General features: G+C 38.0%; 1 protein-coding gene and 1 long non-coding RNA gene across 4 annotated transcripts; both read left to right on the forward strand.

The window, feature by feature from the left end:
• The first annotated feature begins 2,868 nt into the window (after window positions 1-2,868).
• Window positions 2,869-4,827, forward strand: LOC124688351. 3 transcript variants are annotated; one of them, XR_006998495.1, is made up of 7 exons: window positions 2,869-3,071; window positions 3,313-3,554; window positions 3,660-3,806; window positions 3,886-4,007; window positions 4,086-4,169; window positions 4,260-4,313; window positions 4,650-4,827. It is a non-coding gene; the product is annotated as an uncharacterized LOC124688351 (long non-coding RNA). The 3 variants fall into 3 exon arrangements; XR_006998496.1 differs by having other exon boundaries at window positions 3,036-3,071; window positions 3,418-3,554; XR_006998494.1 differs by lacking the exon at window positions 2,869-3,071 and adding an exon at window positions 3,084-3,254 and having other exon boundaries at window positions 3,334-3,554.
• Window positions 4,828-4,884: 57 nt separating this feature from the next.
• Window positions 4,885-5,715, forward strand: LOC124688352. The gene is made up of 3 exons (XM_047222040.1): window positions 4,885-5,114; window positions 5,221-5,296; window positions 5,389-5,715. Exons 1-3 carry the CDS (start codon window positions 4,948-4,950, stop codon window positions 5,497-5,499), a joined length of 354 nt encoding a protein of 117 aa, XP_047077996.1. The 5' UTR covers window positions 4,885-4,947; the 3' UTR covers window positions 5,500-5,715.
• The last annotated feature ends 8,056 nt before the right edge of the window (window positions 5,716-13,771 follow it).

Genomic DNA, 13,771 nt, shown 5'->3' on the forward strand with positions numbered 1-13,771 from the left:
TTTTGCATGTTTCATGATTATTGGAGAATTATTCACCGGAGTCAGGATTCTGCTGGAAAAAGCACCGTCAGGACACCATATTTCGGAAGATCAACAATTGACGGAAATTATATGAAAAATCCTATTTTTCCAGAAGACGAAGAGAGCCAGAAGGAGGAGCCGAGGAGGGCCGCCATGGGCCCCCTCATAGGCCGGCGCGGGCCCTGCCCTGGCCGCGCCGCCATGTGGGGAGGGGGCCCACAGCCCCCTCTGGCCTCCTCTCCTTCGCGTACATCTTCGTCCAGAAAACCTAAGGCACGTGGAGTTACGGAGAATAGACAGAGCCGCCTCTGCGGGGCGGAGAGACGCCAGAGAGAAAAGAGCTCTCCGGCGGGCAGGAATCCGCCGGGGAAATTCCCTCCCGGAGGGGGAAATCGACGCCATCGCCATCGTCATCGAGCTGGACATCATTGGGATCATCATCTTCTTCTTCTTCACCATCTACACCGCCATCTCCACCGCTGCATCTCGTCACCGCTGTAACATCTAGGGTTGAATCTTGATTGTTTGATAGGGGAAACTTTCCCGGTGTCGATTACTACTTGTTATTGATGCTATTGAGTGAAACCATTGAACCAAAGTTTATGTTCAGATTGTTATTCATCATCGTATCACCTCTGATTATGTTCCATATGATGTCTCGTGAGTAGTCCGTTTAGTTCTTGAGGACATGGGTGAAGTCTAAATGTTAGTAGTGAACTATGTTGAGTAATATTTAATGGTTTGATATTTAAGTTGTGGTGTTATTCTTCTAGTGGTGTCATGTGAATGTCGACTACATGATACTTCACCTTTATGGGCCTAGGGGAGTGCATCTTGTATTCGTTTGCTAATTGTGGGGTTCCCGGAGTGACAGCAACCTAAACCCCCGTTAGTATATCGGTGCAGGAGGGATAGCAGGATCTCAGAGTTTAAGGCTGTGGTTAGATTTATCTTAATTACTTTCTTGTATTTGCGGATGCTTGCAAGGGGTATAATCACAAGTATGTATTAGTCCTAGGAAGGGCGGTGCATTAGCATAGGTTCACCCACACAACACTTATCAAAACAATGAAGATTAATCAACTATATGAAGCGAAAGCACTAGATTAAAATCCCCGTGTGTCCTCAAGAACGTTTGGTCATTATAAGTAAACAAACCGGCTTGTCCTTTGTGCTAAAAAGGATTGGGCCACTCGCTGCAATTATTTCTCTCGCATTTTACTTACTCGTACTTTATTTATTTGCTATATCAAAACCCCCTGAATACTTGTCTGTGAGCATTTACAGTGAATCCTTCATCGAAACTGCTTGTCAACACCTTCTGCTCCTCGTTGGGTTCGACACTCTTATTTATCGAAAGTACTACGATACACCCCCTATGCTTGTGGGTCATCAGTCGTCGTCTTCAAGTCTCGTCTTCTCCATGCACTTGGCGTACACGATGACGATGTGATGGTGAAGTGGAAAGCGGGACGGTACGTCCGTCGCCCCGGCGATGCTTAACCATACTCTCCGGCTTGTCGATGTCCGATGCTGAAGATGTATGGCCTCTTCAGCTCAGACAGATGGGTGGCCATCGCCTCATCGGTGCCAGGCCTAGTGGTGTCCGCCTCGTAGATGTCGGACTTGATGTCTTGCCTTTGCCTCGTCGGTGCCCGACAAGAAATGGTTCGCTTCATCGGATAAAAGACATGTCGGTGGAGTGGCTTCGCCTCATCGGTGCTAGGCCGATATTGGGGAAGAGGGTTTATTTAGTTGTCGAAGTAGACTTGAATGTCGTCGCGTGGCAGCATGACGATGGTATATGAACTAGGTGATGTAGATCTTGCGATGTCGGCGGAGGTGTGCATGGCCCCATGGAGGCTTGATATGTCGTGGTCATGTGATTCGACTAGAAGAAGGGCGGCGTGCCAATGTAGTTGGCGCCCTTGCCGCCTTGTCGGTGAGTCGATGAAGAAGATCTCGTGTCGATGTAGTTGGTACCCGTGTCGTGGAGGGGTTGATGAAGATGTGCCGACGTGATGATGTGGTCTACGACAAAAGCTCCGTTGAAGGCGGTCGCGGAGCGTTGATGTGGAGCTTGCAGCAGGCGTGATGGAGCCGGCTCCTCGACGTCCATGACGAGATGACCTCCGGACATTGGCGTGGTGACTTCGTCTGATCATGTCCGCTTGCATGGATCCATTCATACCTGATACGAGAACACACATACATGTAACAAAATGATGGTTAATTAGTCTAAACATTGATGGTGTGATTAGAGGGCCATGGCGCATATGCATTGGCTCCTTCTGTACATGTGTACGTGGGCATTTCTATCCAAATTGCATGCCCCGATTCTCTTCATCTAGAAGTTGGCGGGATTTCCCGTCGAGCCACCGATGAGCATGGACGCGTGGGTTTTGGACAGACATTGAGATGGCATGGTTGCAGGAAGGGACGATCGTTGATCCCTCAACTGGAGTCCTCTTCACGCGTGCCTGGGGGCAGCATGTACGTATGCATGCGGGCGCGTTGTTGATCTTTTAGATTGAAGGCATGTCAATTTGTTCAAAGCATGTACATACAGCTGCAAGATGCAGCCATAGTAGAGTTAGACAATAGAAGAGTGCCGCCGTCCATGCTCGGCAAGTCGTGACTCGTGAGGGATTGATTCGAGAGCGGCGAATCTACCGGCGCCTGTAGGTGTAGTAGTCACATCTACCATTAAACGATTGCTTTTTGATTCGTGCCGCTATTCCCGGACCCTGACCCATTGTTTGGCTTACCGTTTCGAAACCCGGAGGAGGAATCGTAGAATACGGCTGGGGTCGAACTGACGCAGGTCAGATACAGCCACTAACCGGGCCCATCCCGAACCCACCGGCTTTCTCTTCCCCGAGAGCCTGGACATCAGATCTACCATGTGTTCTTGAGTTCCTTGCTCACCCCTCCTCGAATCTCCTGTAGGCTTCAGATCGTCGCGGCTGCCTTCTCCGTCCATCTGCCGGAGAGCCGCACTGTCGCGTCCATACTCGTACATAAGTTCGTCCATCTCCCACCATTATCAGGTAGGCAGCAGTTCTTCTCTCTGACCTAATCCCTGCTTTGCTTATTCCTCTTTGGCCGCCTCAATCGATCTACCAAACATCTACAGTCAATCGAAACATAGATTCTAAAGCTAAAGGTATCGGTTCTAATTGTATTTTTTGGGGATTCACTGCCCAATCTGATTCGGCACCGCGTTTAAAATGGTAATTTATAAGCTTCAGCTTCGTATATCAATTAGCTTATTTGTTTCCCATACAGTAGATAAGGAAATTTACTACCCAGGAGGATTGTATGGAGACAGACTTGTGCCCCAGCCTGGATATTTCGTTGGTTTGCTGAACAGTGTACATAATACTTGGATTCCAGAGATTCCAGTGTATAAGCATGTTAATTGGTGCGGCCATATTCGGCGTACACTGATGTATGAAGCAGAGAGAGTGCAGGACCTCATCAAAAGAGGGGTTAAAGTCATCCAACCTGGTGGCTGAAGCTTATACGCCAAGGTTTTCTATCGTTTTAAATTGAAATCATTACATTTATAAAATCCCTGACCTGCACATTGGATTGCTAACATATCTTTTCTAAAAAACATTTTTTCCTATGTTTAGGTACATTATCTTGATAATCTCCACCTAGAGGGATTGCCGTTAAGTGATCGAATGTTCCCAAGAGCATTCCTGTTCACTGAAGATGTTATGGCTCTTCATTGGGTAAAGTCACCAATTGATGGATCAAGAGAGTTTCGGCAATCTATGGTATGTGATACCTGACAGATTTAATAGGAGTTAGCTTGCGCTTTCCAACTAATGCTAACCATTTTTGTTCCATCCTTAGATGAAAAGGGAGTAGATCTGTGTTATTCTAGACGCACCTTGCCTTCTGGATACAGACCACGGATAGCACAACCGAATCATCCTCCGCAAAAAGAAAAGGATATCAAACAATTCAGTGTGAAGGTTGGTTTCACGCTCACGCGCAACTGATAACGATGTGTATATATATGTTCTAAATATCTATGGTTCATTCATTTTCAGAGCAAGGACGCAGAAAAATTACCACGGGCATGCGTATATTGGAGGCATCAAATCGGAGGAACAATTTGAGAACCCTAAATAAAGGTAGTACGTCCCTGAAAACTACTTACACCACATGGCTAATACTTCATCATACTATTTCCTCTTTGCTTCATGTTATTATGTACATTGCAGATCCAGAAAAAATAAAACCAAGGCTTAGCCCTCTATGTAGTAGTACAGACCAAGGTACAGAATGCAAATTCGCCTTCTTTATTAACCACTGTTACACTTCAATTTTCTTCATCCGTACATTTAGTTTTTTAAGTACAAAATTCTTGTTGGCACTATAATTATTGTAATGACACAAATTCTTCAAATGCTTATCATTGTTACAGTACTAAAAATATTATATCAAAACTATCGTCCATGTTTACACGCAATATTACTATATCTCATATTTCTTCAAAACAAATGAACAATTCATTTCAGAATATATAGTGTTATCAAATTGAACATATAAAGATTTTTGACCAAGAAGTCATATGAACTTTCTTAATTTCTCATTTGCACTAACCTAATTAGGGGCCAGTGTTCGTTCCGAATCCGGGAGGCTAATCGCTGCTCCTCCAATTTCAAATGATGCATCTCCAACAGCCATATCTCCATTTGAAATACCTTTCGTCCACCGTGATGCATCTGTTTTCCAGTGGCACAACTTTTACGAATTGTTGAAAAATGGGAAGGTTGTCCGGCTAGAATGGTAATTTTACTGGCACAACCTACTGTTTTTGTTTCCAGTTGGAGCTGCTACCTTGATGGCAGTTGGAGCTGCTACTTCTGGGATTTTCTCAACAAAGAAATAATTGTGCTAGATCCACAGATGCAGCTGTGCAAGGGAAAGGACATACACAAACGTCATGGGGGTGTAGTTAAACTGTTGCATAAAGCTCTATTTTTAGTCATCAACCGGTTATTTCCAGAATGGGATATTTCTTCTGAGAAGTGGAAAAGGGTATATAGGAATGATGTCAGTCCTCGTTGCCAATGGTACATACATTCAAGAAAACTAATGGGCTGGATCTTACTGAGAGTATATAGTCATCAACCTTACTTAACACATTGTTTTCTTATTCCTAAAATGCATTTCTTGTAGGGGAGAGTCTGGACTCTATTCTGTGCATTATGCTTACACATTTAATGGGCTGGATCTTACTGAGAGTTTAGATATGGTAAGATTGAAATTTACTGTCGTCTTTGGTTCAAACATTGGATATCCTCTAATATAGTCATTGACAGTTTATGATCGCTCAATTAATTGCAGGGATATCACAACAACCGTAGGGCAAAGTTGATATGGATGCTTCTTGCAATGTGGGGGAATTCTGGAATTGTTCCACCAGAATTTGGCCAGCTCATGTACCCTTCAGCATGACATAGTAAAATGGTACTGGTCGTTTCTTTTTGATGTGCGAGTGCCAGCGATGTCGTTCATCCTGCTACCAATATGGACATCTGTAACAGTTTGTATTGAATTTCAAAATGTAATATTTTCCTACCAAGATATATCTGCTGATGTGGAATCAATCCAAAACTATTGTTCCGTAGCGACCAATATACCATGGAATTTTTTGGACCATGGTTTCCAGAAGTTGCACATTTCAATCAGATTGCATTGCTATTGCTCATGTATTTCAGACCTTTTGAACCAAAGTAAGATCTATGTTAAAGTAAGATCTAGAAGAATGAATTGGTTTCACAAGTTTACTATGGAATCATTCAACCGTTTGACAAGTTGAACAATGAATTCTCTAACTGTTCAAGAAGTTCACCATTGTTGTTGCAATTAATTGTTTCACCGCACTTACAAATGGATGAAACGTGTTTCAATAATGCATTCATAAGGAAATGTCTTTCATGAAACATATTTCACAAGTTTAGTACATTCTAGTAATGCTTAGTAAATTGTAATAATGCATGTCCTCTGGAAATATGTTTCACAACTTTAAATATCAATTTCTTCCGATATGTGTTTCTATTATATCAATTCCTACAAAAGTTTCTCATCTGCTTCAAATCCATGGTTCATGTTTCAATAGTGCATGAAGAAATAGATTTTCCTGTCAAAATATTACCATGACGATTACAGTGTTTCATTTACTTCGACTTGTTTCACAATACTTTGAAATGGATCAGTCTCCATAAAATGAATATGATTTTTTTTATTGTGGTTCACTAATGGATGACCATTTAAATAATTCAACAAATAAGATGTTGTTTCATAAATATATGAACGATGTACGAGCTTCTCGATTTATCTTCACAAGTACAAATCACCGTCCAAGTAAAACACTTGTTAGAAATGAATGTATGGTGTTTCGATAATGCATGGGTTATTTCGAATGTGTTTCACAATATAAACATTTAGTGCTTCAATAATTTCACAAATTGAACACTACAAGCACCGTGTTTCACAATTTGAAATACGTATCCTACAACCATTTTTGTTCACCTTTCGTGTTTCATTGAAGATTAAAATGAATGGTAACAAGTTGAACATTACAACACCGTGTTTCACAATGTATTGTTCATGTTTCAATATAGAAATGTCTATTTGAAATTGTTTTTAGAAATTTAACATGTAATCTTTTTAAAGTTTGTTTGAATGTTGCCAAGAATGTTTCAACTTTGTTTCATTTTGAAGGGCAGTGGTTCAATAATGCATGGTGAAGTTGGACGGTGTTTCAGAAATGAACCATCGGGTCCTACTAGTGTTCCAGTGAGGATCGATGTTTCACATTAACTTCGTAAATGTATTGCATGGGTTTCATTAGTGCATGGTTTAATTGATTGTGTTTCACAAGTTAAACATGTTTCGCAAGATGACAATTCATGCTTCCATTGTATCAATTCGGCAAGCATGTTACACATTTGTTTCCAACTGAAGGGCAATGTTTCACTCATGCATGCAACAATAGGATGGTGTTTCACCAAAGAACCATCGGGTCCTATAATTTCAGGATTGTATCGTTTGTGTTTCAATAGTACATTGGCTATTTGAAAAATTGTTTCGCAAATTAAAGATGTGATCGGTTTTAGGTTTCACAAGATGACCATTCTTCCATGAATGGTATTGTTTCAATAATGCATGCATGTTTCACATTTGTTTAAGTTTGAAGGGCATTTTTTTGAATAATGCATGCATAAAAAGGGCGGTGTCTTAGTTGAACTTGTCGGTTTCACAATAATTTGAAAAATGTATTGTTCATGTTTCAATATAGAATGGTCTATTTAAAATTGTTTCGTAAATTTAACATGTAATCTTTTTAAGGTTTGTTTCAATGATGCCAAGAATGTTTCACCTTTGTTTCATTTTGAAGGCAAGTGGTTCAATAATGCATGGAGAAGTGGGACGTTGTTTCAAAAATGAACCATCGTGCCAACAGGTGTTCCAGTTAGGATCGATGTTTCACATTAATTACATAAATGTGTTTCATTTTGAATGAAAGTGGTTCAATATTGCACGAACAAGTAGGACGGTGTTTCAGAAATAAAGCATCGGGTCCTACAAGTGTTCCAGTTAGGATTGATGTTTCATATTAATTTCATAAAATGTAGCGCTTAAGTTTCATTACTGCATGGTTTATTTGAGTGTGTTTTATTAGTTAAACATGTTTTGCAAAAGGACAATTCATGCTTCCATTGTATCAATTAGCGTAGAATGTTTCACGTTTGTTTCACATATTTAACATGTAATCTTTCTAAGGTTTGTTTCAATTTGCCTAGAATGTTTCACCTCTGTTTCATTTTAAAGGGAAGTGGTTCAATAATGCATGGAGAAGTAGGACGGTGTTTCGAAATGAACCATCGGATCCTAGCACCGTTCACTAGAAGTAAAAGAGACATGTCAATAGTGCATTGGCTATTTGAAATTGTTTCACAAATTGAACATGTAATCTGTTTAAAATTTCAGAATATGACCATTCATCATTGAAGGGCATTGTTCCAATAATACATGCATATTTCACATTTGTTGAACTTTGAACGACATTGTTTGAATAATGCATGCATCAAAAGGGCAGTGTTGAACTTGGCGGTTTCACAATAATTTGCATAATGTATAGTTCATGTTTCAATATAGAATGGTCAATTTGAAATTGTTTCACAAATTTAACATGTAATCTTTTTAAGGTTTGTTTCAATTTGCCTAGAATGTTTCACCTTTGTTCCATTTTGAATGAAAGTGGTTCAATAATGCATGGAAAAGTACGACGGTGTTTCAGGAATGAACCATCGGGTCCTTCCATTGTTCCAGTTAGGATCGATGTTTCACATTAACTTCGTAAATGTATTGCTTGGGTTTCATTAGTGCATGGTTTAATTGATTGTGTTTCACAAGTTGGACATGTTTCGCAAGATGACAATTCATGCTTCCATTGTATCAATTCGGCAAGCATGTTACACATTTGTTTCCAACTGAAGGGCAATGTTTCAGTCATGCATGCAACAATAGGATGGTGTTTCACCAATGAACCATCGGGTCCTATAATTTCAGGATTGTATCGTTTGTGTTTCAATAGTAGATTGGCTATTTGAAAAATTCTTTCGCAAATTAAAGATGTAATCGGTTTTAGGTTTCACAAGATGACCATTGATCCTTGAATGGTATTGTTTCAATAATGCATGCATGTTTCACATTTGTTTGATTTTTAAGGGCATTTTTTGAATAATGCATGCATAAAAAGGGCGGTGTCTTATTTGAACTTGGTGGTTTCACAATAATTTGTAAAATGTATTGTTCATGTATCAATATAGATTGGTCTATTTGAAATTGTTTCAGAAATTTCACATGTAATCTTTTAAAGGTTTGTTTCAATGTTGCCAAGAATGTTTCACCTTTGTTCCATTTTGAAGGGAAGTGGTTCAATAATGCATGGAGAAGTGGGACGGTGTTTCAGAAATGGACCATCAGGCTCAACAAGTGTTCCAGTTTGATCGATATTTCACATTAATTTCATAAATGTAATGCTCAAGTTTCATTAGTGCATGGTTTAATTGAGTGTTTTTCACAAGTTAAACATGTTTTGCAAGATGACAATTCATGCTTCCATTGTATCAATTTGCCTAGAATGTTTCACCTTTGTTTCACATATTTAAATTGTAATCTTTTTAAGGTTTGTTTCAATGTTGCGAAGAATGTTTCACCTTTGTTTCATTTATAAGGGAAGTGGTTCCAAAATGCATGGAGAAGTAGGACGGTGTTTCATAAATGAAGCATCGGGTCCTACAAGTGTTCCAGTTAGGATCAATGTTTTACATTAATTTCATAAAATGTAATGCTTAAGTTTCATTACTGCATGGTTTAATTGAGTGTGTTCCACAAGTTAAACATGTAATCTTTTTAAGGTTTGTTTCAATGTTGCCAAGAATGTTCCACCTTTGTTTCATTTCGAAGGGAAGTGGTTCAATAATGCATGGAGAAGTGGGACGGTGTTTCGTAAATGAACCATCGGGCTCAACAAGTGTTCCAGTTTAGGACCGATGTTTCACATTAGTTTCATAAATGTAATGCTCAAGTTTCATTAGTGCATAGTTTAGTTGAGTGTTTTTCACAAGTTAAACATGTTTTGCAAGATGACAATTCATGCTTCCATTGTATCAATTTGCCTAGAATGTTTCACCTTTGTTTCACATATTTAAATTGTAATCTTTTTAAGGTTTGTTTCAATGTTGCGAAGAATGTTTCACCTTTGTTTCATTCATAAGGGAAGTGGATCAATAATGCATGGAGAAGTAGGACGGTGTTTCAGAAATGAAGCATCGGGTCCTACAAGTGTTCCAGTTAGGATCGATGTTTCACATTAATTTCATAAAATGTAATGCTTAAGTTTTATTAGTGCATGGTTTAATTGAGTGTTATTTACAAGTTAAACATGTTTCGCAAAATGACAATTCATGCTTCCATTGTATCAATTAGAGTAGAATGTTTCACCTTTGTTTCACATATTTAACATGTAAACTTTCTAAGGTTTGTTTCAATTTGCCTAGAATGTTTCACCTCTGTTTCATTTTAAAGGGAAGTGGTTCAATAATGCATGGACAAGTAGGACGGTGTTTCGAATTGAACCATCGGATCCTAGCACTCGTTCACTAGAAGTAAAAGAGACATGTCAATAGTGCATTGGCTATTTGAAATTGTTTCACAAATTGAACATGTAATCTGTTTAAGATTTCAAAATATGACCATTCATCAAGGAAGGGCATTGTTCCAATAATACATGCATATTTCACATTTGTTTAACTTTGAACGACATTGTTTGAATAATGCATGCATCAAAAGGGTAGTGTTGAACTTGGCGGTTTCACAATAATTTGAAAAATGTATAGTTCATGTTTCAATATAGAATGGTCAATTTGAAATTGTTTCACAAATTTAACATGTAATCTTTTTAAGGTTTGTTTCAATTTGCCTAGAATGTTTCACCTTTGTTTTATTTTGAATGAAAGTGGTTCAATAATGCATGGACAAGTACGACGGTGTTTCAGTGAATGAACCATCGGGTCCTTCCATTGTTCCTGTTAGGATCGATGTTTCACATTAACTTCGTAAATGTATTGCTTGGGTTTCATTAGTGCATGGTTTAATTGATTGTGTTTCACAAGTTGGACATGTTTCGCAAGATGAAAATTCATGCTTCCATTGTATGAATTCGGCAAGCATGTTTCACATTTGTTTCAAATTGAAGGACAATGTTTCAGTCATGCATGCATAAATTGGATGGTGTTTCACCAATGAACCATCGGGTCCTCTAATTTCAGGATTGTATAGTTTGTGTTTCAATAGTAGATTGGCTATTTGAAAAATTGTTTCACAAATTAAAGATGTAATCGGTTTTAGGTTTCACAAGATGACCATTCATCCTTGAATGGTATTGTTTCAATAATGCATGCATGTTTCACATTTTTTTAATTTTGAAGGGCATTTTATGAATAATGCATGCACAAAAAGGGCGGTGTCTTATTTGAACTTGGCGGTTTCACAATAATTTGTAAAATGTATTGTTCATGTATCAATATAGAATGGTGTATTTGAGATTGTTTCGTAAATTTAACATGTAATCTTTTTAAGGTTTGTTTCAATGTTGCCAAGAATTTTTCACCTTTGTTTCATTTTGAAGGCAAGTGGTTCAGTAATGCATGGAGAAGTGGGACGTTGTTTCAAAATCAACCATCGGGCTCAACAGGTGTTCCAGTTAGGATCGATGTTTCACATTAATTACATAAATGTGTTTCATTTTGAATGAAAGTGGTTCAATATTGCACGAACAAGTATGACGGTGTTTCAGAAATGAAGCATCGGGTCCTACAAGTGTTCCAGTTTAGGATCGATGTTTCACATTAATTTCATCAAATGTAATGCTTAAGTTTCATTACCGCATGGTTTAATTGAGTGTGTTTTACAAGATAAAAATGTTTCGCAAAAGGACAATTCATGCTTCCATTGTATCAATTAGCGTAGAATGTTTCACGTTTGTTTCACATATTTAACATGTAATCTTTCTAAGGTTTGTTTCAATTTGCCTAGAATGTTTCACCTTTGTTTCATTTTGAAGGGAAGTTGTTCAATAATGCATGGACAAGTAGGATGGTGTTTCAGAATTGAACCATCAGATCCTTGAAGTGTTCACTAGAAGTAAAAGAGACATGTGAATAGTGCATTGGCTATTTGAACTTGGCGGTTTCAGAATAATTTCAAAAATGTATTGTTCATGTTTGAATATAGAATGGTCCATACGAAATTGTTTCACAAATATAACATGTAATCTTTTTAAGGTTTGTTTCAATGTTGCTAAGAATGTTTCACCTTTGTTTCATTTTGAAGGGAAGTGGTTCAATAATGCATGGACAAGTAGAACGGTGTTTCAGAAATGAACCATCGGGTACTTCCATTGTTCCAGTTAGGATCAATGTTTCACATTAATTTCATAAATTTATTGCTTAGGTTTGATTAGTGCATGGTTTAATTGAGTGTGTTTCACAAGTTGAACATGTTTCGCAAGATGACAATTCATGCTTCCATTGTATCAATTCGGCAAGCATGTTACACATTTGTTTCCAACTGAAGGGCAATGTTTCAGTCATGCATGCAACAATTGGATGGTGTTTCACCAATGAACCATCGGGTCCTATAATTTCAGGATTGTATCGTTTGTGTTTCAATAGTACATTGGCTATCTGAAAAATTGTTCCGCAAATTAAAGATGTGATCGGTTTTAGGTTTCACAAGATGACCATTGATCCTTGAATGGTATTGTTTCAATAATGCATCCATGTTTCACATTTGTTTAATTTTGAAGGGCATTTTTGAATACTGCATGCATAAAAAGGCGGTGTCTTAGTTGAACTTGGCGGTTTCACAATAATTTGTAAAATGTATTTTTCATGTATCAATATAGATTGTTCTATTTGAAATTGTTTCAGAAATTTAACATGTAATCTTTTAAAGGTTTGTTTCAATGTTGCCAAGAATGTTTCACTCCGTGTTCCATTTTGAAGGGAAGTGGTTCAATAATGCATGGAGAAGTGGGACGGTGTTTCGTAAATGAACCATCGGGCTCGAACAAGTGTTCCAGCTTAGGATCGATGTTTCACATTAATTTCATAAATGTAATGCTCAAGTTTCATTAGTGCATGGTTTAATTGAGTGTTTTTCACAAGTTAAACATTTTTTGCAAGATGACAATTCATGCTTCCATTGTATCAATTTGCCTAGAATGTTTCACCTTTGTTTCACATATTTAAATTGTAATCTATTTAAGGTTTGTTTCAATGTTGCGAAGAATGTTTCACCTTTGTTTCATTTATAAGGGAAGTGGTTCAAAAACGCATGGAGAAGTAGGACGGTGTTTCGAAATGAAGCATCGGGTCCTACAAGTGTTCCGAGTTAGGATCAATGTTTCACATTAATTTCATAAAGTGTAACGCTTAAGTTTCATTACCGCATGGTTTTATAGAGTTTTCCACAAGTTAAACATGTAATCTTTTTAAGGTTTGTTTCAATGTTGCCAAGGATGTTTCACCTTTGTTTCATTTTGAAGGGAAGTGGTTCAATAATTCATGGAGAAGTGGGACGGTGTTTCAGAAATGAACCATCGGGCTCAACAAGTGTTCTAGTTAGGATCGATGTTTCACATTAATTTCATAAATGTAATGCTCAAGTTTCATTAGTGCATAGTTTAATTGAGTGTTGTTCACAAGTTAAACATGTTTCGCAAGATGACAATTCATGCTTCCATTGTATCAATTTGCCTAGAATGTTTCACCTTTGTTTCACATATTTAAATTGTAATCTTTTTAAGGTTTGTTTCAATGTTGCGAAGAATGTTTCACCTTTGTTTCATTTATAAGGGAAGTGGTTCAATAATCCATGGAGAACTAGGACGGTGTTTCGTAAATGAAGCATCGGGTCCTACAAGTGTTCCAGATAGGATCGATGTTTCACATTAATTTAATAAAATGTAATGCTTAAGTTTTATTAGTGCATGGTTTAATTGAGTGTGTCTTACAAGTTAAACATGTTTCGAAAAATGACAATTCATGCTTCCATTGTATCAATTAGCGTAGAATGTTTCACCTTTGTTTCACATATTTAACATGTAAACTTTGTAAGGTTTGTTTCAATTTGCCTAGAATGTTTCACCTCGCTT

Source organism: Lolium rigidum, chromosome 2, assembly GCF_022539505.1.
Source record: "Lolium rigidum isolate FL_2022 chromosome 2, APGP_CSIRO_Lrig_0.1, whole genome shotgun sequence".
Lineage (NCBI taxonomy): Eukaryota > Viridiplantae > Streptophyta > Magnoliopsida > Poales > Poaceae > Lolium > Lolium rigidum.